This window comes from Pangasianodon hypophthalmus, chromosome 21 (assembly GCF_027358585.1).
Source record: "Pangasianodon hypophthalmus isolate fPanHyp1 chromosome 21, fPanHyp1.pri, whole genome shotgun sequence".
Classification (NCBI taxonomy): domain Eukaryota; kingdom Metazoa; phylum Chordata; class Actinopteri; order Siluriformes; family Pangasiidae; genus Pangasianodon; species Pangasianodon hypophthalmus.
In genome coordinates this window covers 17463303-17488023 of record NC_069730.1, presented here as the reverse complement: position 1 = coordinate 17488023, position 24721 = coordinate 17463303, and the positions used below count along the sequence as shown (strand labels likewise).

General features: G+C 38.1%; 1 protein-coding gene across 1 annotated transcript; it reads right to left on the bottom strand.

The window, feature by feature from the left end:
- Positions 1 to 948: 948 nt before the first annotated feature.
- ahrrb (aryl-hydrocarbon receptor repressor b) lies at positions 949 to 24566 on the bottom strand. Its single transcript, XM_026946118.3, has 9 exons — positions 24311 to 24566; positions 23730 to 23823; positions 21434 to 21615; positions 10854 to 10960; positions 9358 to 9447; positions 6689 to 6809; positions 6139 to 6272; positions 5652 to 5830; positions 949 to 3563 (listed from the first exon to the last, which is right to left on the bottom strand). The coding sequence occupies exons 2-9, from the start codon at positions 23789 to 23791 to the stop codon at positions 2630 to 2632; spliced, it is 1809 nt and encodes a 602-aa protein (XP_026801919.3). The 5' UTR covers positions 23792 to 23823; positions 24311 to 24566; the 3' UTR covers positions 949 to 2629.
- Between the last annotated feature and the right edge of the window lie 155 nt (positions 24567 to 24721).

The following is a 24721-nucleotide window of genomic DNA, read 5'->3' as shown; positions in this document are numbered from 1 at the left end:
ACCTTCATAAATAAATAAATAAATAAATAAATAAATAAAATAGATACGGCCCATGTACGCAAGTCGACTCTTAAGGTTCAGCTAAAAGAGCCGACTCGTTTGGGATCGACACATCAATAATACAGCAAGCATCCCTGCATTACCTGCTTTTATGTGTTTCATTACGGGATTTTTCATTTAGTCTGATAAATTGCTGTGGGTAAAACAAACAAAACCGAAAAAACAGCCCATATAATTCGGCTCTTAATGCTCACCTAAAAGAGTCGGTTCAAAGAGCCGAACAGACCACTGGATCAACAAGACAGTGAACAACATAACAGTGTAATTGTGTCTGTGCCTTATTAAGAAGAAAGAATATTAATTTCCATTTATCCTGACATAAATTGAATATCTTTGTTGCCTAGGACTACTAAAAAGAAAAAAAAAACATGGATCATATGCGAGCCACGCGAGTCGGCTCTCCAGATTCGTTTAAAGAGCCGACTCACTAACGCGCATGTGATTTAATTAATAAATACTTGGGTGTTGGATCTTTCAGCACAGCAGTCACACTGACATTATATCATCTAGGATATATGGTAGGCTCACCTGTGACAAAAACGGGTAATTAATAGAGTTTATTATACCTGATGATTTGGGCATGTAGGCTGTAGTCATATATTAAATTTTCTGACTCCAGCATGTCCTTATTTACTCATTTATCTTTTACACTGTAATGTATTGGTGTTTGTCAAAGAAAAAATTATTGCAGAAAAAAAAATTACATACCACCGCAAAGAACTGAAATGCATCATTATCGAAATACAAAGCCACACCATGCTGAAATAAGATACTTTCCCATGAGCAATTGAGCATTTTTAATTAATATGTCTAAAAGTATACAAAAAAGAAATAAAATGTGATGAAAGCTGATGAACTAAATTGCACTAAGCAAAATAAGCTCATTAGAATCATAAAGGGAAATGCTAATAAAAATTTATTTAAACAACAAAACATTGTAGTACAACTGAACCCATTAAAGGATTAGACCATAAAAGTCCAATAATATTTATAATGGGACCTGCACCATCATTTAGTCACAAAAAAAGACTTTAACTTTAAACTTTTTAATGATTCCAATATTATCTTTTTACTCCAAAATATCAACTGTTATCAAACAAAAGATTTTTAGACAAAGTTAAATTAGAACATTTATTCAGACATAAGGCAATAATTTTTTTTTCATTGCAGCATGATAACATACAAATACACACACACACACACACACACTCACACACTCACTCACACACAAGTGCACCCTGTCACATGCACGCTCGCACGCACATGCAAATCTGACGCCAGGAGCATCTTCGTCCTCGGATGAAATGGTGCTCTTGATCAGACGATACAGAAACAGATGATACTTTTTAGTTGACTCTAACGCATGCATCATCCTCTGTTTGAGATCTTCAAATCAAAACTTGTTTTTCAACTTTATTTCAGAAACCAATAAAAAATAAAACCCAGAATTGAGTTTTTGACTTAAAATCCGGTTTCTACGCAAACAGACCACTGCTTACAATTCAAAATGACAGAACAAGCCACAATGTCTGTCGATGCAGAATACTGTTTTCCATCAATACATTTCGTTGTTGCACCATGTTAACGTTAACGGTTGCACTGAAAAACAACAGAATACACAAGTCTACAAGTTTATTCAACTAGTTGTGGTTGACAGCAAGTGAAATTTCTCAAATCAAGTTGATATTTCCTATAACAGCATGCCTGAAGTTTTTAAACCTATTATAAAACAGCAATTTTGCCTTTGATTAAAATTTTCAAGTTATTACGTCACACTGTAGATCCATTTAGTTAAGAAAATGTCCACGAAACAACTTAGTTCCTGTTATCACTTATGTTATAGCAGCTATAAACAGTCGTTCATTCACCAGGCTCTCTTTTTTCTCTCAGTCTTGAAGAAAAAAAAAACAACCAAACAAAAAAAAGTGTCTCATGTTACAGAGAAACCAGGAAGCACAAACTCCTTTGAGCCATGAAAACAAAGTACTGACACTGGAGACTCCTTCATTACTGTTAAATAAACATCTCCTTATACAAATCCATATATGATATGAATGATTATACATTTTTTGTTAAATAACAACACATATTTTTAAAATCTATTTATCATTAGTCTTAGATTATGTGGAATGTTTGCCGTACAAGTCCCTGTGAGTGAGCTGTTACTATAGAAATGATGACGCATTAGAAAGCGTGCGCGACTCTCAGAGCTGCTGTTATAGAAATTATTCAACATCTTCTCACCAATCAGAACGGAGAATTCAAAGTAGTATAAATAGTATCCCATAACCAAGTAATTTTCCCTTCTTTTTGTGGTCTGTACATTTAAAATCAGGTTGTGTGAAGATGCAATAAATGAAATATACAATATAGTTGCAAACTGTATATGATGTAAAATTCCATACCAGGTAACTGCAAAGGTTATGCTACAAGTATTACATACAAAATACTCTGTCATTTTTTTTAAAGTGCCATAATAGAGAACTAGCCCTTAAAAACAAGTGTTCTAACACCTGTCTATAATTAGACACATACCTGAGCTTCAAAATGTAGCATTTGGCGCTAAAGATTATTGCATATACAAATAGGCACTGGTTTTGTGCACCACTGTGTTCAGTGCACAATTTGCCTCATTTCTGTCCATGTGTTCTTGAATAACATCATGGCTACCGTCAGTCCAGGGCAGAGAGTCCATGGGTTCTCTTTTGATGGGGTGAAGAAGACTGTGGTTCCTCACCTCGTAGCTCAGCTTGTAGTCGGGTTGCATAAAGACCTTGGACTCAGAGCTGTTCATGTATGTGTGACAGTTTGTACCCTGGAGGCTGTGGGGATCAGAATGGTCTTTATTAAGGACACATTTTAGCGGCCTGCCCGCTCCTGTGTAGAGATATTTGTGGTGTCCGTTGATGCTAGAGACGTTTGTGATGCTAGGCTTGCAATAATACTCATCATAGTCTTCCTCTGTTTTCACCTGGTTTGCATCAGGGAAGGGCGTGCTGTAGCGCCAGACGCCGTTATGGGGCGCGCCATATACGCTGCATCCGTTCTCCGAGTCAGAGTCGTGCTCCGTCTTTATGGCAGTCTCGGGCAGCAGTAGGTTGCTGTAACAATCGTTATTGGCCATGTATCTACTCTCAGTCTTCCTGTACCCACAGTACCCGTCCTTATCGCTGAGTCCATACTGCTTACACTGGGAGATCGCAGCAGTGCAACCTGGGGAGAAGCGGAATTTTCCGGACTGGACGTGCTTCCCCAGTTTGCTGCTGAAGTAGCCGCTGTGTGAGGCAGAGTGACACCGAGAGTCCCAGGGACTTTGCGTAGGCTGCACTTTATGGACCGCCACAGAGGACACGCAGAAGTTAAGGGGCTCGTCCTGGCTGCAGAGACCTTCACTTTTATACTGGATGCCTTCTTTGGTAAGAGTCGCCCACGATCCACTGTGCCAGTTAAGCGTCATGTCGCCAGCATCACAAGAAGTGCGAGAAATGTGGAGCCTCTTTTCACTGCAAAATTTAAAACAATGAACACAGGTCACAACAAGATCTAAACCACATTATAGTGAATGGTTCTTAGGTTTCATATAGTATCTAGTCATAATTAGACAACACAAAACAAGCACCTACATGCGCTTAGTGCAGGAAAATAAATGTAGATTTGTTTTAAAAAATTTCTTTAGGTAATAATATTTTATTTAATGTCATTTCCTGCAAATAGTTTTCCTATCACCTACTAATAAGTGTGACAAAAAATTTACAGACAACTGAATAATTCTGACCAACTTCTTATACTCTTATGTCTCAGTTTAGCATGCTTATGGGAGTTCTTACTCTCATGAAGCTTATGAGACAAAGAAAGGCCCACATGAGAGCGTACTGGATGCATTGCGGTACTGAGTGATACACTACAGTCATGGAAAAAAGAAAATACACGCTCCTTCAATTTATTAATCAGAGTATACCAACTGTGAAGCATGGTGGTGGAGGGGTGAGGATTTGGGCTTGTTTTGCAGCTACAGGACCTGGGAAACTTGCAGTCACTGAGACAACAATGGTGTTAATTCCACTTTATACCATTTTTATACTGATGTGTGCATGCAAGAGGGCACGTGCTAGGAGATATAGATAATGTCCAAGGCTAAGACAGAAGAAAAACATGAGCAAGGACGGAACATCATAACCCAAGGAACAGACCCATGTAAATCATGAGTGAACAAAGTTATAGACAGTTATAGAAAATTGAATCGATCTTAAAATGAATAAATCCTGTATCCATTAACAAATAATCATGGAAAAATAGAAAATATTCCAACAATTCCCCCATTTGAATGACCTTAAAGGCATTCATTAAAGCAAGCATAAACTCCCTGTACTATCCTACATACCATAACCACTGGCCAGGTGATTACTCATCCACATATAAGGATAGGTCTTACCCTTCTATCCGCGTACCAAGCATAGAATAATAATGTCATATTAAATGTAGGTGTCAGGCCTAATAGTAGGAGTCAACATAAGTGTAGTTTCTGCTACCTGAGCCTGTTTCATGCTCTTAGAAATACACATGCAGTAACAGCGAATCCAAAGATTCAAAGAATACCATAAAACGCAGAAGCATTTCATGGCACAACTCCCACCAGGAACATAGCCAGATAACTAACCAGTCACTGTCAGCATGATCGATACTCTTAACACGGTCACGCAACTCATCTAGACCTTTGATGTGAGGCAAATGTGAGGCCATCTTTCCATTAGCGTAAGCTGGGCTGAAATTGGGTCATGCAACAGGACAATGATCCCAAGCACACCAGCAAGTCGACATCTGAATGGCTAAAGAAGAAAGAAATCAAGGCATTGGAATGTCCAAGTCAAAGTCCAGACCTCAACCTCACTGAGATGCTGTGGCGGGATCTGTGAGCTGTGCATAAAAGAATGCCGTCAAACACAGATGAACTGAAGCAATGCTGTAAAGAAGAGGGGGCCGAAAACGATGTGAGAGACCGATACACTCCTACAGAAAATGTTTACTTCAAGTTATTGTTGCTAAAGGTACTTCTACATGTTACTGAATTTCTTACTTACTTTCTGGGAAAAATGACTACATATTTCAATCTGTTGTGTTTTTTTTGTTGTTTTTTTGTGGTTATTTGTTTGTGTCTAAAAGATGGTGAGGAGCACACAACTGTTATTAAGCCCTGATAAATAAAAACATAGAATTGAAGGAGGGTGTGCTTTCTTTTTCCCATGACTGTATATGACCATAAGTATGCGGACATTTAATTTCTAATTAATTACAGTATTTATAGCAGTTTCCACTATAATTTCTCATATATAATCATTAAAACAGTTAATCTGTTGGTCAAATTAAATAATTTAATTTCCATCACATACATGGGAAAACTGTCAAAGCTCTAAAGCACTTTTCATATATCTACCCTACAGAGATGCTTCTAATTTCCACTTCCACTGCACTTTTCCCATTCAGCAAAATGGTTTAGTAGGAATGAGAGAATATTAACTCCCATAAAGTCCATAATTTACTCATAACTCACTACAGCAAATGAGTTATGAGATACTCCTAGTTGAAGTACCAACCTGATGTTGGAGACTTTCTGTTTGCTTATCATGCCCTTTATCTTGAGCTCGGTGATGGAGGGCAGGACAAGCGGCACGGCCACACAGAACAGAGCCAGCTGAGGCGGCAGCAAAGCTCCGGATTTACTCTTCCTCTTCTGGCCTTGGAGGAACTTCAGACTGCCCTGGAACTGCATCCTCTTTAGAGAAGAAAAGATATCAGACAGTGTGTGACAAACAAAATGACAAGCATAAAGATGATTCTGGTTAAGATCTGATTCAGACTGCACGATATTTTTCTTCTTAATGTCAAAACATTTAGATCATTTTGCTGCACGAAAATCCTCTCTGACAGGAATGCCAATTTTTAAGGAATAAAAAATGTAATGATATGAGGCATATGTTGTAGGGTTATCATGACAACATAAAGATGACTTCTATACCAATACCAAATCACAATGCCTGGTATCCAAATGATACTATGTGCACACTCGCTGTAGCGACTCACCAGAAAGCCGGACTTGTTGTCAAGCAGGCAGCGTACTCGAGCGATGAAGCAGCGAGTGAGGAATGGAGAAAGCTCAGGAGGGACACCGTCTGTCTCTTGAGCGTTAAACAGACTTCTCACCATGTAGTCTTCATCTATGCATACACAGTTTAAAGACAGAACATAAATGATTAAAAAAATATTCTACTCATTCATTAGCAAACATTTTACTTTTTATGGTGCAGTCTAAATGTGGACCATTTTTAAATCTCTTGTCTCTTTAATATGTAATATTTTCCTGCAACCTTTACGAAATAGCAGAGAAGTATCATGTAATACAGGATGCAATGTAAGATCTAATAATGTGTAACGTGCATACAGATGTAAGATGGGGTTCTAGCCCAAAGTAAATAACATCACCTACTTTTTATTAGGATTATTAACTGATTACATCACCCAAAAATATTACCTGGTTATAATTCTGTCATAACCAAAATGTAAAACTAAACACAGTTCAGCCTTATGCCTGTGTGTAAAGGTGCTTTTCTAGTAATTACACACACACACACACCAGTTCCTGAGGGAGAGTGGTGTTCCTGCTGGGGATTCATGGCCCAGTGCAGCTGTCTTCTGAACTCCTGCCGCTCGTCCACATGGATATAATCAAAGACGTTCTGGTGCATTACATCGGTCTGTCACAGACAGAAGGGCAAAACACACACACACATACAAACACACCCACACACACACACACAAACAGCTTTGAGTCTGACCCCATTTAACCTCCTGCGTCAGTGACCCCTTTGTGTTTGGCCACTGCAGTGTAATACACACTTGACCTGCTCCATGGTTGGGTGAGTGGAATACAATGGGCCTGCCAATAAGATCTCTCCTGGTTTACACTGCAAGTGTCAGTAACAGAAAACCAACAGAGCGAGGCCCAGACACACACACACACACACACACACACAGTAGGAACCACAATGCTCTGTACCATTTTTGTGAGAAAGGATTTTCTTTGAACAGGTGTATCTCTGAACATATGCACTCTCCTGGGACTCTCAAGTGTAACAAGAACCTATTTAACATACTGAGGAAGTAAATAATTTATGTCGATTTTATTGATTTTTTTTTTTCAGGCATTTCACAGGTTAGCAGTGACAACACCTACTGTCAAGAAACTTGGCCAAAACTGGCCACTGGGAGCACTATTTGCAAAGGATGCTTGGACCCCTTATGTCACAGCTATATTATTCATTTTATGCCTGTTTTTGACTGCAAGTGCATGACTGACCTCGAATGACCCCCTTCATTGAAAGTCACTGATCAAGATACTTCATGTGGCTAGCAATCAATATATATATATATATATATATATATATATATATATATATATATATATATATATATATATATATATATATATATACTGGCAATAATGTTAGACATGTATTTTAACATTGTTCCTACATGAGTTAGTCAAAAGTGTACTATTTTTCTATGCACCAGTGAATTTTCCAATCCACCAACAAACCCACCAAAGAAGAAGTTGTAAATCAAAATTTCCTGCTGCAGTTATTTTTAAAATGGACTCAAGTTTTTGGTAAATATGTATGTTTTTATGGTTTTAGCTCTTCTCTATTTGGTTGTGCATATGCACACAAGCAGAAAAGTGAGAGATACAGGTCTTATTGTGTTATTATTGGATCTATTAAAAATGGTTTTCATCTCATAGTAGATACCAATATATACAGTGTCATGTAGCACTTCTAGAAACTTCTAAAATCAGATTAAATCATGTAAATTCATGTAAACCACCGTACAAACAAGTTTAACAGGCATATTTGTGTAACGCTGATAAGCCCCTACAATCGTTCATTTATTTTTAGCCGTGTTAGTGTTTAAAAGGTTCCTTTATTGCCAGAGCGTCTGTCTGACAGCTTGAGTTCTCGTGCCTCTCTCTTCCTCCTTGCTGCGAGCTGTGGGGGCAGGGCTTCTACAGCTCTAGTTTTGTTTAGGCATTGCGTGACAGCAGGTCGGCGTGCATGATGACAGACAAAACCATGCAATGATGATGAGAGAAAAAGAGAAAGAGAGAGAAGAGAGAAAAAAACCTGTTCACATGCATAATTCCACCACACAAATTTCCCAGAGTTATGGCTATACCCTCTGTTTACAGAAAAAAAATCTCCCAGTAAAATATTCAACCTTCCCATTATAACCCTGACTGAAACAGGCACCGCTCTGTACGCTTTGTCTCACGAAGTTGTGCTCGCACGCCCAGCAAGGACCAATCCCATCTAATTTTCCATCAGCTGCCAGATCCGATGACTCTTTTGTTAAATTACTTTTGTTTGCGAGAGCTGTTTTAGTGTTTGCCCAAGAAACTTAACACTTACAGCCCTGTAACAGACCTGTAAATTAACCTTGGGGGTAAAAAAAAAAAAAAAAAAAAAAAAAAAACTTCTCTGGCATGCCAACGCTGGCCATGAGCATTCTTTTACAGACAACCACACATGATTTTTGTTTTGATTCTTTTGAGAACAGGGAGACTTTATATGCAATGAAGGTTTCCTAGGATATAAACAGATGCTATGACTTCTTAATTTAGTATTTTATTAGAGGCTTCAGAGAGAATCCATCTGTCACTTGTGATTAAATATAACAGGTCACAAGCTTGCAACCTTATCATAAGTCACTGAAATATCACATTCTTTTTGTCTTGACAGAACAATTACTGTTCATGAATGATTTATGCTCGTACTAGGGCTGAACAATTAATCATATTTTAATTGTGATCACAATTTTAGGCCTCGTCAGTTATTAAAACCTTTAATTTGGTGATAATTAGCGAAGTTATCCAATTGACTCCAGTTTGATTTTTTTATTGACTCTGGTAAATGCAGAGCTCCTCATCTATAGGTTTTAATATATTGTCTATAAGTTTTAACACACCTAACTGAAATTAAATTAGACATCAAAAGCATACACTCAAATTAATATGACCAATAAGCAGACTTATATTAAAAAAGATGTAAAAAATATTTTAATTGGTAATCTGGGAATGTACTATACTAATTTAATCTATATTACTTTGTTCCTAAGCTATCGTAATCATTTTGATTATTATTTTAAGCAATTTTTATTGTGCAGCCATATACTAGTTTATACGTTATCATCCTGTATTAGTCCACGGAAGGAAGATATCCTAATTTAATATGATGAAAAACACATATTTACCTGATGGAAGCCCAGGTAGTCTACGATTGTAGAGGAAGCATAGAAGATGACTCCATCTGAGCTAACAATCAGCGCAAACCCTGTCAAAGACTAGAGAGAATGAAAGCACATGGACACATTATACACTCAGCCCTCAATTTCAGTCCAAGAGTGATATATTGTACATTTACATTACTGCTAAAGCAAATAGTGCATTTTAATAAGGCATAAACAAAATAATAATAATAAAAAACACTAGCAAATGTATTAACTAATATACAGATTAGTGCACTACTCAATGCTTGGAATACGTAACTTGAATGTGAGAAAAGAACTTACATTTGCGGGTAAGCAATTTTAACTTATTTTAAGTTATCATTGGTTCTGTGACTGAATTTGTTCCCTGTTCACCACTATTCAAGGACGCAGCCATTTTGTGTTATCCAAATTTTCAGTGAGCAAATTATATTCCCCTGGATAATAAATTAAGTGTCGCACATCATCAACACATAGTCAACAACTGTTGCACACTATTTCTGCATTTCAACAAGCACCACAACGTGCTTCCAATTCCAATCAGCTCAAAATGAACTTGTCAGGATGAACAGGGGAGACCATGAAAGACCATGTTCTTGTTAGTGCTCTATTTAATCCTTAAAATGGCTTTTTACACTTCTGTGTTCTCGCGGTTTCAGGTTGCTAGGCAATTTGTAACATTGAAATTGTTTATATAATCAGAGACCACAATGATGTGTTTCCTGTGTACATACTGGTAATTCTGTGAGAGCCTCACTTAATGCTGCTTCAAATAGAACATTCTATTTATTACACAGTGAACGAGCGAGTGATGTGCGATCTCAGACATAAAATGTCTAAAAATGAACATGGACGAACAACCACAAAGTTTTGTTCACAGAGTAAACTCTGTCTGAAGGTGTTCTCTCTGCGTACTATCACTGAGCCTTGATCGATACAGAGGATTAGTGGCTCAGTGTGCTGCGCTGGTCTTTAACATTGACTTTTGACCCTTGAGTGAGACAGGAGTCTGCTTCCTACTTGACACGTGACCTAACACTATTTTACCATCTCATTACACAGGGATATTTTTAAGCTGTTTTGTGGCGACAGAGAAGAAACGGAGAAGAGGGAAGGAAGGACAGATGGACGGAAGAGCACACTTGGCATGCTCTTCTTTTCATGTCACAGTCTGATGAAAACACCATGATTGCGTTCTTTAAGTGTTTCCTCTCATCCGGTTGGATGTTAAAGACCTTGGTAGGGTCTTCTCCACAAATACACTCTAGCATTGCATGTAATGAGTGTGTGTGTGCGTTAAACTAAAGCACAATTTCTTTGACCTTTATGGCTTCTGGTGAAAGGTGAAAGATTGCACTGTCTTACATCAGTTCTTAAATGTTTCCTTATTTCTCTCAGACATTCTTGCCTCACTAGGGTCACCTAAGGACAAGTAGATTAAGGACCCACTCTCTCACGCACACACACACACACACACACACCTCAAGAAGAAGATCACTTTCCAGAATGCTGTTGCCGAGACTGTGTTTTTTGGGCTCAGGGCTGCAGGATGCAGGGCTTTGCTTTTTGTTTGATTTCTCCTGAATAGCTGTGAAAAAAAGAGAGAGAGGGAGAGGGAGAGAGAGGGAGAGTGAGAGAGAGAGAGATGGGTTCCATGCATGCAGCCAAAACAAACCTTTTTGGAATGAAGCATGTGTGAGAGGTTTATGATTATTTGTGAACCTCAGCAAATTTGCCAGGGAATATCTTAGAAATGCTGTAAATTAAATCTTCCTCCCATGTACAAACACTCCTGAGATGCTCAAATATACACTCTCTAATAGTGTGTTAGAACATCATATACCTATTATATACGCTAATCGACCAACTTGCACTTTGAGATTTGGGGTGTGGATGGAGGTCACTGCTGCGGGTTGACCACCATCCTGAGCATCTCCCACGCCAAACACACAACACAAAAAGGCATTTATCCCCACCCTGACCCTCCTGGCCACATGTCAGACCACACAGGAATCCAGTGCCCGAGTTCGTGGCCTGCTGCCGTGCTGGCCCTTGCTTTTTCGCTACCATTCCTCTCAGAGATTCTGATGGTTTTCTCAGAGCTTACCACAGCGCTTTCCGTGACCAGTCGACTGAGACGGGAAAAATAACTCCAAATGTGCGTGCCTTTGTTGAATATGGCGAGTCAAGTGGCATATGTTTGCTTTGCAGATCAAAAACATCTAAATTCCTAAATACTGACTCCTTGTGAGGAGCCGTGTTAAACTGTGGGCTTTGAGTGGAATGCTCCTTTTAATTTAAAACATTTTTGTGGGCAATTCAAAGGTTAAGTGCAAGGTTCACAAGTTATCCCTACGATTTATTTGCTTTGAAATTAATCACAGGATGAGTGTACGATTATTCTTGGATTTATGCATTTAAGTGTCGAAGCTTGACATAAGGTAAGCATATTGTGCCAGTGAAATAATTTATCACGGAATTAATTTCAGCATGACAGCCGAGAGCCAAAGTTCTGTAACAAACATGCATCTTATGATGAATCACATATGCTTGGAGTAATGCGTAAATTTTTTCGAAAACAAAAGTTTGAAAACAAAAGTTGATCCCCGCCTTTTAGTGTTTCAAGTCAGGCTCAGTAACATTCTATGAGCGAAGACCACTGCTGCTATTTATACCTGTAAGTTTCACAAGTTCAACATAACTAGTGGGACAATTTGTTCTCAAAGACCTGTTTTTAAATTTTTGTAAGGTATACAATTTACAGCCATGTACTCCTGTTTTTTTTTTTGTTTGCTTGTTTTTTACAGTTAGTATACCTATAATGATAAATGAGTCCTTGTAACCCAAATCAAAATGCATACTGTCATATTTAGCATGTGTGCTGCAACAAAAATGCTGTTTTGACAAAGCCAGTGGAAAGCTTTTAGTGGACGTCCCAGCCCTGAGCGTGTAATGTTCAACATGTGATTCAAATATTCACTTCCTCTTTCTTAATAACTGTCAAGACATGCGTCATAATCCTTCTCACGCAGGTACCACATGTAATATTATATATAAACACTATACATATATATATATATATATATATATATATATATATATATATATATATATATATATATATATATATATAAACACTTTAAGAAATAAATTATTTAATGTAATAAAGAAACTGTGTTGACAATGACAATAGATTTAAAAATAACAATAGATTTAAAAATGGAAGCACGGTGATTCTTCTGACTGCTTATTCAGCCATTAAAAGTGATTTAATGAGACATTTTAATAAGAAACAGACAGATACAACTCTCAAAACATTTATTCATTTCATCGGGCACTTTCACATCCTACTTCCCTCATTCATTAGTCACGTTACAGGGTACTAAAGGGTTCCTGTGCATCATATAAACCTAAGAAATACTAGACAAAAGGAATTTGATTATTCAGTTTGTTTAATATCGGTCTCAAACTTGACAGAAATATTGCTTTATATATGTACTGTATATAAAGTTGGTAATATGGTCATATATTTAGGGGGAGAGCACAGAGGTTTTTGATAAGATGTTCCAGGCATGTGAGCTTTGGCAGAGGAGTGTACGCAGAGCTGGACAGTGTGTGCGATTTCACCTGATTCATGTTAAATCTGACTGCTTACCATCAGGACAAGAAAAAAACAGAGGAAAGGAATTAGGAGGATGTTATACATAGAAAATGAGTGGCTGGGAAACAAGTGTGTGTGTCTGTGTGTGTGTGCGTGTATGTGTGTGCTGGGGAGGGGTGAGTGAGGGATTCCCAAATCCGTCTTCAAATAATCCCTGTTGCGTGCAGAGACTCTGTGACTCAGCGTGCGAGTGTGCTATTTTGCCTTCCTTACCCCCCTCTGTATAGCAGTGACTGTGTGTGTGTGTGTGTGTGTGTGTGTGTGTGTAAGCAGCAACCTTTACAGTGCACTCTAAAAGGCCTGAAGTTAAAAGCTTTCTCAGTAGTAGAGTGTTTAGTCTTAGATCTGTCACTTTCACTTACTGAACCCTTGCAACAACACAAACACATTCGCACACTATTTTTCCTCCCTCTCACATGAAACACAATGAGAGTCGTGTTTTTTCCTTTTTTTGTAATTCTCTGAAGACACATGCCTCTCTGTTGATTCACTCCAAAACCACTGCCAAAACATCCAGGTGGTCTCTTTAAGGCAGGTGGATGAGCTACTTTTCATAAAACCATTGTTCGCCTAGGAAGAAAAATTCCTCGCTGCATTTCACCGCTGACTTATTTTGATAAGGCGATGGAAATAAAAACCAGGCCCACTCCTGACCGCGATGTACAATTTATGAGCAGATGTGTGTTTATGCCCCAGCTAGAATATGTAGAGAGGAACTGAATGAGTCCGTTGCCAAACTCTGTGCTCACCCAAACCTCTGATTTGAACATTTTCTCGCCGTACACTATTTCTAAATACCTTGTTTTTTTCTAACTAGCTTGTATTACCTCAGAGTTAGTCTCTGTATGTGATGGACTAATGCAGTTTGTAGCATTTAAGAGAAATTGTCACTCGTCAATAGGATTTAATAGGCACAGTGGTGAAGCTGACTGCCAGGGACCTGAATGTAGGCCGTCATGCTAGATTCATTAAAACTGTGTTGACATCCAGTGGACAAATATGAACTAGCTGCAGGAAGAATATACTAATTACTGTGTTGGTTTTTGACTGTTTAATTTCAACTTTCTTTAAGATATCTCGTTGCACTATATGAGATAATCACAGGAAAATCTTGCCTTAATTCTATAAAACTCTACGATGTGTTCTCCATGTCAGATTATATGATGAAGATCCTCTACCGATAGATCTGTGATTAAAGAAAATGACTACGTTCTGTGTACATCATCAGACGTTGAGATCTGGGCTCGTCCAGAAAACTGGCTCACTTAAACCGAAACATTCAAGTGAGCTTGAGGTAATAAGCATGTCTTTCCATCCATTAGCATGTTTCGTTTATGTTTCACCATTGCTACTAACGTAATTGTAGCTGTCCGGTGAGTTTACTGTCGCCCTGTTCCGTTCTCCTAATGGTGGCATTTAGACAAGTGTTGTAGCAGCAGTCACATACTGAGATTTTAATCAGAAGTTTTGGACACTGTGAGAAATTCGCTGTTAACTGTCTTTAGTTGCAGTAACACCAAAGCGGTCAGTTAGCATCTCACATTGTACAATCGAAAGACAGGCAATCTCAAAGTGAACTGGCCAGAAAATCGTACAGCGTAAAGGTGGCTTTAGTTAAAACAAACACAAATTTACTCCAGACAGCATTCACAGAATAAATGTTGGTTAAAGAGTGTTAAAGAGACTTCACACATTCCCCGCACATATTGCGATCAGCTATGGCTACTGCCACGAGTAAGCTGATTTGTCAAGCAATGTTACACGTTGTTTGCATTTCACAAAAACACCCAACCCTCATAAACATTTAACTTTAAGGTAAAACATTTATATCATAGCTATGTCAGATGTTAGCCTATAATATGTGTGATGCATTTCTCTCAACAGGACATTGAAGTTTGGTAGTTGAGCATCTCATGAGCACTTTTTTGGCATAGTAGCTACATTCAGCTACCACATTATCAGCACGTCGCTGTTTCCATACTGAATTTGACAGAAAAAAAAAAAAAAAAAAACCTTTCTGAAACTTCCTCTGTAAAAAACCTTTCTGAAACTTGAAACAGTTTTACAAGGCGGACGACTTGGAATTTTTTAAAACTTGGGATCTCTCTTGCATTCCCTCTCATATTGACCCCTGTGGACATCATTACCTGCTAAATTAATTAGAATTTTACAAATTTACAAAGAGACCCCATTGAAATCACCCCATTATTGCTGGAATAAAAGTCCCCCTTTCCTAAAATCACAGTATCCACTACTTCATAGTACAGGGCATACATTTAATTGCGAAACTCATGAACAATTAAATTATTTTAACTCTATTGGCTATACATAATTATATAACATCATAAGTATGATTTATGAATTTACTTTCCATGTTTCAACATAATGGCATGCATTCCTGGCCTGGTCTTAATCATGCAAACTTTCCCCAGCCAGTGTGTAAGCTACAACGCCAAGAGCTCTTTGTCTATAGCAGAGGAATAACGGCTGATCCACTCACACATGGCTGAATAAAGCACGCGTTAAGCCCAGCTGACTGATCAGCTTTACGCACAGGTAGCTGCGCCTTTCTCTTTACAACACACAATGGGATTATAATAGGCTGGAATGTAATGTGTGTATTTTTGTGCACTGACAGAGCAGGAGCGTGTGAGAGAGATACAGTATACAGTAGGTCGAGGAGTGGAAGGAGTAGGAGTCTGCAGGCTCATTTGTGCATGGCTGGTCTCGTCTGCCCTGATGGACAGATCATTTTCATAAGCGGCTCTCTGAGGTCAGGGCCCAGTCTGCTACAGTCACGCAAGCCCTGTTTTTTTTCCACTCCTATTGCACGCTCAGCCTCTTAAAGGGCCAGCGCGCCTGTTTTAGCGCCAGACAACCACACTGCAACAAGCGGTGAGGTTCTTGCAGAACGTATTAGGTTCAGTGTGGTGAATTCCTGCTTTGTTTTTGGTTAAAGGGGAAGTGGTAAAAAAAAAATCACCCTGCTGAATGAGTTTTACAGGAGGTTAGTGATGAAGACATGAAGCAGAGATCAGTCTGAGAGGAATCCTTCTGTTTGGCATCTGCGATGTGATAAAAAAGAAGGGCTTATTCCCAATTAGGTGTGCAGGCACATATAAACAGACGTACGTGTACACACCAAAGACAAATAGAGGACAAATAAATGTGTGGCCTCACCAGCATCAAACACATGCCAAACAGTGGTTTGTCTTCCAATGAAAGCTTGTCTATCAAAGGCAAACCACTTCTAAGGCAAACCAAATCCACAAAGTGTTGTTGATCACCAACTCTGAAGCCTTTTTCCCACTTTAACATGTCTGGTTCTACTAGTACTGTCAGTGTTAATGTATTAATTCCAATTATTAATCTTTTGCCGACCGAATGAAAATTTTCAATAAACTTAATCGAAAAAACACAAACAAAATCATTCTAAATTGTTCCAGATTGAAAACGTTAATTTAATGCTTTTTTAACATCGTTTAACATTATTTTTCTGTTCCAGTGCAATTTTTTAGAAAGCATAAAACTAAACATTTTCCCAGTAGGCCTAAATTCTTGTCTTAAATTTGTCACTTCCTGTCAGACAGTCGCTACAGGAAAATTCGATCCTACAATTCTGCAAACAACAAATCATGCTGCGAAGGAGAAGAATGCTCTGAAAATGTTAAAAAATAAATACATATTCTTCTGATTAAATGCAGTGTTTGGATTTATTTATACTCTAGTAAGCTCTCATATTAATCGTTCTTTTATTCCATGCTATCTGGTTTCCTGTGGAACCAAAAAGAAAAACTGAATGAACCAAAAAGAAAAACTAATTCCTGGCTCAGATTATTCCCAGTACAATTAGTTAATGAATAAAAGTATGCTTTAAAACAAAAATATAAAATGAAATACAATAAAAATCAGTGTGCAGATCTGCATTCCGCTAACAAAACCTTATTTGTACATGTGATAACCTTGGAAGGTGTTTGAAATATTGTATTATGCACATATGAAACTGAATAAGCGGAGCTCGAGGCTAAACTGGCTGAAGAGGCGTAAGTCATTGCCTACAAAAATAGGAACAGCACTTTCTGTAAACACCCACTCCCTCTAATTAAAATATGACACCTATTGCCCAATATAGAGTTTATTTAAATGCAGCTAATTAGAGGAACTACTGTGCAATTGAATTAATGGGAAGAAAGTCTAGAAACTTGTAGAAATATCTCAAAATGTCACAAAAAATTAATTTGCTCAGTCCTTTGTGCAGCGACACAGTCAGAGAGCAAATGTGCAAAATATATAAAAGGGTTAAATTACCCTCAATTATTAGGAAATTTGACAAGGAACAAATGTGGTGTTAAAAGGGAAACATCAGGTGTACATAACTGCAGCTGTCACACAACACAGCGTAGCTTAGAGCCAGAATTCTTTATTTGGGTCATTTATTGCTGGTTTGCACGACACTGCATGCAGATGGGCTGTTTTCTGTTGCCAACAAATATAAACCTGATCAATTTAGTTTCCCCTGAATGCTGTTATTCTCAATTATATAACAATTATTCAAATTTGAACTATCTCACATGGATCATAAGTAATTTACACAAACAGGAATGGCAGGTGGAGGCATGCAGGGCATAAAGGCACATGGATTTGTCACGAAGGAGTGTTAAAGGCAGCGCTCAGCCCCCGTGCAAAACCACATGCTGGGAATGTGCCGATTCTCATCGACGGTCCCTCTTTTTAGCTCTTAACAGAGTCTGGTAGGAATGTAACACATATACACAATGAAAAAGGGAAAAAAAAGTCAAGAGTGTTTTGCAGGACAGGCAGGCTGTAATGGAATTTCCTCTGATCTGCACGCAATGCTCAGTAAGGATCTGCCAGAGAGAGTGGAACGGCTGCCAAGCACACACGTAATTGGGATTCCTTCATGGGCATTTATGACCCCAGGGATCAGCAGTCTAACATCTGTTCACTCTGGTTATCTCTGAATGAACTCACACACAACTTTGGGAGGCTCTTTCTTGAGGCTTGGCTTTATTCCAAAGAGAGAGAGAGAGAGAGAGAGAGAGAGAGAGCTGGCAAGGTGGGAAACGTCCTACTTCAAATAATGAAATAAATGAAACCAAAAAAATAATGAAAATAATCCCATTTTGAAATGACATCAGGCAACTCTGATTCCTTGCTGAACGAGATGGAGGTTTGCTGAACTACATGATGTAATCCAGCATACAAGCACAGTACCTACAAACCTCGTACCATTTCACACAGTACAGCAGAGTCATTTTAATTAATTTCTGCCAAGAGTTGACTGTAGGGCAAACGCTCCGTTTTATGTGTTATGGAAATTTAGCCACAAAATCTTCTGCTCTTTCTTGCCTTAATGCAGCTTCAGGGACTTCTGAACCATTAACGTCTCACTTTGTAAAATGCACCTAGATGAGCTATTCTGGTCAAGAAGCATTAGGAATAAACTGTCATAAAATCTTTATAACTATCAAGATATAAAAAGCATGGGACAGAAAAATCGTCTTGTCATGTGAGGACACGAAAGCTTGATCAGCACTATCCGAAAACATCCAGAAGCACTAACAGTGTTGGTGAACCATTAGGACCTTCCTCCTTTGCTTCACACATCACCCGGAGGCTTGCCAGGTTGTAATCAGGAAAGCATTTCCCAGGAGGCATTCAGTGCTAGAAGTCTCTTATCTTGGCAGCTGCTAGCTTTTTCATGTGGAGCTCAATTACTCCCTCATGTGCTGTAATGCATGGATTATGGTATGAGTCTAAAAAACACCAAAGCACCAGCCTGCTAAAGGCCACAGGCCAATAGCTCTGAGTGGGTTAAAAGGCTGAAATTCTCATTCAAGTGCTTTATCATACCCAAAAACATTATTTACTGATGTGGTAAATCATGTGGTAGTCCATCCTGCATTTCAGTCAAATCAGTGCAGCCACAATAAAATTGTGTAACTGTTCAGCAGTATGAATTTCATCACAATAAGCTGGCCAGAGGGAGATAAAACAATGGATTATTAGTCATATTATATTATAAGACACACGAATGGATCCACATCAGCTTCCACTACAAATATGGGTAACAAGATGTGATGTAAAATTTTAGGAGGTGACAGGGCCAGTGACTTGACATATTTCTGCCATTCAGATCAGTTTCCACTTTCCTTTCCAATGTTGTATTTACTGCAATGCTGATTTATTTTATGATCTGATGTTCCAGAGCTGCTGTGAGTCACCCTGACAATCCAGCAATAGTAATTCACGGTTAGCGCTGTATAGGGGTGTCAGGTCAGGATTCGTATACTTACTTTAAAAGTAGTAAGAGTCCGTTATTATACTAACAAACTAAAAAGGATTGATAGAATTGTAGCTTTTTTTTGCTTAACAGGTAAGCCATTTACTTGTTCTCCAGTATGTTGTGACGCTAGTAAATGGTAGGTTATGATCAGTTGTATGGTCAGCTAGAGAATTTGTAATAGCCGGTTGTGACTAGTATTCACAAACTTCTTCATAAGTTTGTATTTCAAACTGGTGAGAGTGAGCAATTTGAGCCTCTCCTCATCTGATGTGTGTCTCTTTATCCTCTGGTCTAGGTTTTAGCTTGCGTGCTAACATTATACAGGTTGCATAACAAAAAATATTTAGGCACAGATCAAATTTTTAAAAATGCATGTCCAGGCATTGCTATATTTTAGTGGGCCGGGGGAAAGTGGTCTTGTCCAAGCAGCGCACTGTGAAATACAGAAAAGCAACTGTCTAACCTTCAACCAGAGCTTATCTTTTAGCTATGTGATTACATTTTAGGTGACACGTTTATGTGCTGATTATACAGCACAGAATGAGTACAGTTGCCCAGCGTCAGGTCGGTGTTGCAGGCAGCCACATTAACAGCTATGTAGACACACTACTTCATCCACATTGTGCAGTCTGGGGCACATTAAGAGATGTTCTTACGAAAGTAGTATGGAAATGATGATGATCTCTCGTAAAACATATTTGCATCAAACAAATTTGTCCAAGTTCAAGTTCACTTTTCTACAGAGTGAGAAAAACAAAAAACAAAGCACAAAAACAATGCAACCTGTGCATTTGAATTGACGCAAGTGAAACAGGGAAGTTAAATGTGACCAGGTCTTTACTCATACAACAAAACAGTGTCATACACTAATATTAACACCTTAAACTCCCAGGATTCATCGGGTCCAGATTTCCTTGCTCTCATAACTCTTTTACACCCACTTTTCTGATTATTATTATTATTATTATTATTATTATTAAATATGTTATAAGATACATACTTGAATAATAAGATGGTAGTTTAGAGGGGTTAAAGCATCCTGTGAACTGAACTGAGTTAATCCATCTAATCAGACACAGTACAATATCTAAGAACAGCATTTATTAGACCTGTGCAGTGCTGTCATACAACCTGAAAGAGATACATATATAGATAGAAAGAACGATACATGTTCAATTTCAACACTAAGGATCCAGTTAAAATAACACCGCCATCATGATCCACCCAAAAATAATAGCTCTTGGCCTTAATAAAGTACTTCCAGAAATAAATCACTCAGAACAAAAGGCCGTGTCAAAGTCAACATTAGCCTAACCAGCCCCATCAGAGCCATACTATTCAGAAGGCCAGTTGGCGTGGTTATTTTGTTCATATTTTTTTCCTATTTAGATTCCAGGGTGTCTTTTGAACACAATGTAGCAACACAAGAACAGAATATCTGAAACCGGGTGTATATTTATGCATGGTAAATATCTTACAGTCACACTAGCAGGCAACACGTGAGAGTTCATGTTCAATGCACAGCGTGACAAATCCAAGGTATGATGCGGTAAAGCGACAAATTCAGACAATTGGCTTGAACAGTTCCGATCGCATAGCACATATGATCTTACATTTGGTTCCTTTGGTTCCTGCCTACAAAAGGAGATACATTTCAGTTTACTCTTTGATGAAAAATGGAGGAAAATGTATAACCATAGTTTCATCTTATATTCTCATTAAATGCTTAAAGAGATATTACGAAGAAAAGTAAAGCTTGGAAGGAAGCATCAGAGATTGCTGGTGCCTCTGGTGAGTGTACGCAGCTAGCTTGCATTTGCTTATCTGCCACAACTGAACTTAAACACTTTTTAAACAACAGTGGTGTGTATAAATCGAATAGTGGGCTGTAGACGATGTATTATGGCTATTACACTGAGCAAAGTGCTGTCAACCCTCTTACGCATACATGAGCTCACAGACGCCTGTGATTGGCTAGTTTTGCTGTGATTGACATGGGAAAGAGAGGCTGTGGATGGCTGTGGCATCGCCAGGATTCAAACTCAGTTAACTATGTAAGACACTTCAGAACTGCGACTCATAATTGTTCTTACTTTGAAAGAAGCTCTTGACGCGGAGATAGCTCACACTGAGACGCAGAACCGACAGCTTGTCCAGTTTGGAGATGACCTCTGGAGTGAAGGGCAACAGGCTGGCCAGTCGGTCCAACTCGGCATTGAGTCGGTCCCGGTGTCTCTTAGACGGGTTCGACTTCTGGTTCACTCCTGCTGGTTTTCTGTTTGAACCACACACACGTGTCACAAACATGTTCAGCCACCACTGATGGAGAAGAGGATGTTAAGGAGTTAAGTGAAAGTTAGATTTCGCCCAGCTGCTTCAGTTTTGTTCCACCCCAAAAAAAGCGTGTGAATCATTGTGAAAAAGCATGGGAAATAATCCAAATCTGATAAGTGTTTTCATGTGTTTTTTTTATCTTTTTATCTTAGTGTAGGATTTATACTCAAACAATAACACGCACAGCCATAAAATATTGAATCTGAAAATGGATTAAACTGCTTGTTTGTGTGTAAAACACAAAAATACAGTACAGACCAAGGATAAATGCATGTCATAACTGAGTAGCTAAAGTTGGAGGGTTATTTAAAACTCATTCATCTTCTTAACTGTTTTTAATCATTGTTAGGGTCGTGGTGGACCTGGAGCGAATCCCGGGAACACTTATTCACACCTTTAAGTACTAAATAATTCTACTAGTCATCACTAAAATATGTTTTTTGGTCAAATCAGACACACACCTTTCAAACACCCCAACTACAGGGTATACCGTCTCTTATCCATTATCGCTGCCTCTAATTTTATATACTTAATTGTGAAGAGAAAACCTAAATGTACTGTATATTTAAACTAAGCTAGGTAAACTACTTTAAACTTCTAAACTACAACTAAGTTAAACTACTTACTTAGCTAAGTAGTTTAATCTTGTAATTTAGATGAAAATGTACAGGGATTGTAAATACATAATATTACAAAATCTTACATTTTCCTGAGGGTGTAATTTGCACTTTAAGGATGTAAGTATGCCAAAAATAATTTTAAAAAATTCTTAAAGGTTTATAAAGTAGGGATGCACCAGTACTAGAGATGGCATCGATCCAGCAAAAAAAAAAAAAAAAAAAAAAAAAAATGGCATATCGGATATCTGAGAAAACATATCAGATTTCGGATCCTGTAACAATTGGCAAAGACTGGAATTGGATTTGGAAAAGAAATGTATTTTTGAAACCGGAAATGTTTACATATAAAGACACTTGACTGTTTTCCTTTTGATAGGATTGATTATTTTTCAAATTTATACTTTCTACTCTATTACATTTATTACATTTACAACACAAGTTAAAAAAAACAAAAACAAATGTAAAGCTTAGCAGTTTTTAAAGAAAACAATAACAGATGGGTATCAATATCAGCTGATAGTCGAGGTTTCAGTATCGATATCGGTGTCAGAAAAGAAAAAGTTGTATCATAATAATACTCAGATCTGAGTATATCTGCGTATTATTGTGTATCTGATACACAATAATGATTCAGTCCTGACATCCTCTTAGTAACTGCGCTGACTCTCTGCAAGATTATGCCAAATCATGTGATGGTGGCGTGTCCTACTTTCAGGAGCAATCTGTGTCGTGTCAGAGAACATCACACATTTACGATTAAAAAAAAAAAAACGTTAAATACTGATCCAGCACTTCAAGGCAGTATTGGCCTGATAGTATCGATACATAATATCTAATCATTACATCTCTATCGGAAATGTAACAGCATGTTATGTTTTTTAATGGTGCATTAGGTAAGATGAGTCAATTTTTTAAATCAAGATTAGATCTCTAACAGTTATGTAGGTGGGTTTGACTATTTTTTTAAACTCCTTGAGCCCGCCCCTCATTCTCATCCATCTACGTTGGCCTGTACAATGATTGACAAGAGGCCCATACATATACAAACAAGCCAGTTTTCCAAATGGGTTTTCTAAGCCATTTAGTACACTTGTGCTGAGGTCATGGCTTAAACCAATATATTTTATCATGATCTAATTGGAAGGTTATTTGTACAAGCAAGACATTAAAAAAAATCAACTATTGCACCTTTAAATGACTGCCAGTCAATCTATAGTCCTCAAGCAATACCAATTCATCCACATTTGTGAATCTAGTGACGCACGAAGAGTAGAAATATCTCTAAATGCGTATAAAGTATTGAACGTCAACGTCACTGGAGCTCGCTTTTTTGCATTCAGGATTCAAGATCATATTCAACAAGTTAACTCTGTTATGTGTGACTGGGGTTGGTTTTGTTATTTTCATGAGTGCAGTAAGAGTTTAAATACTCAGCTGCTTTTGAATGGGCTTTCTCCTCTTCCTCCCAGCATACAGACAGTCTCCAGGTGGAATCATGATGTTTGGCCAGTCGCTATAAACACTATAAACTGAACAAGAAACATGAATGAAGGTTGGGTTTTTATGAGGAGTGTAAACTCCTTAAGTCATGGCTTAAGCCATCCTCATCATTTCATCTTCAAGTCTAAGAATTTAAACTGGAATTAACTAAAAGGATACTTTAAAATATGAAGTCAGAAAGCAGATTTGACAATGATAGAAGCTGTGTAGTTAGTAGGACACTCTGAGAAAAGAAAGGGTACTTGTCACTGGGGTGGTATCCATAACCAAGGGTACATCTTTTACCTGGAAAGTGTAGCCTTTTGAGTATTACTCCAAAACTAAATAAAGGTATATAAAAAGAGTGGCCCTTAAATCACTTTTTAGGTACTCTACCTTCACATTTCAGTTTAAAAGAAGGGCACAAAATAAGTACTCTTGGTGTGGGTACCATGTTAATGACAAGCAAAGAGACATTTTTTCTAACAGTGTAGGTTCAGGAAGTTCTAGTGAGCTTAACTAAATAGTTTTACTTACCAAATGATAACAGCAAACCTCTCAGGTAAATCCAAGCTGTTTTCCTTTCGCGTATGGACAATATAGCCTATCTGTTGAGACTTTTATTTGAGACAAACAAGACTGAAAAAAACCGCTAACATCTGAGAGGTGTCTATAAAGAGACAGAGAGCGGTTCTCCGGACAGATGTGTCTGAGGGCTTTATATACCCGGCTCAGGGTGGCGGTTACATCCTTGTGTTTCAGGCTCGAGCTTGGCACGCGACGCTCTCAGGATTCAAACGCACATTCTCTCGCGCGCGCACATCTACGTGCTGGTGTAGGATTACAGCTGACAGCACGAGCGACTCAGCACTGCGGTGTCAGGTTACCTCTCAGCATTTAACACTTATATTTATTACATATATACATATATATAGACGACAAATTTAA

What these genes read in the sequence shown, in the direction of transcription:
- ahrrb (XM_026946118.3), bottom strand. Translation starts at nt 23,791, where the DNA reads ATGATTCCACCTGGAGACTGTCTGTATGCTGGGAGGAAGAGGAGAAAG. An exon ending in CCACTCTCCCTCAGGAACTG is followed by an intron (nt 6,273 to 6,688) that starts GTGTGTGTGTGT and finishes GTGTATGCATAG; the next exon opens with ATGAAGACTACATGGTGAGA. An exon ending in CAGAAAGTCTCCAACATCAG is followed by an intron (nt 3,564 to 5,651) that starts GTTGGTACTTCA and finishes TAAATTTTGCAG; the next exon opens with TGAAAAGAGGCTCCACATTT.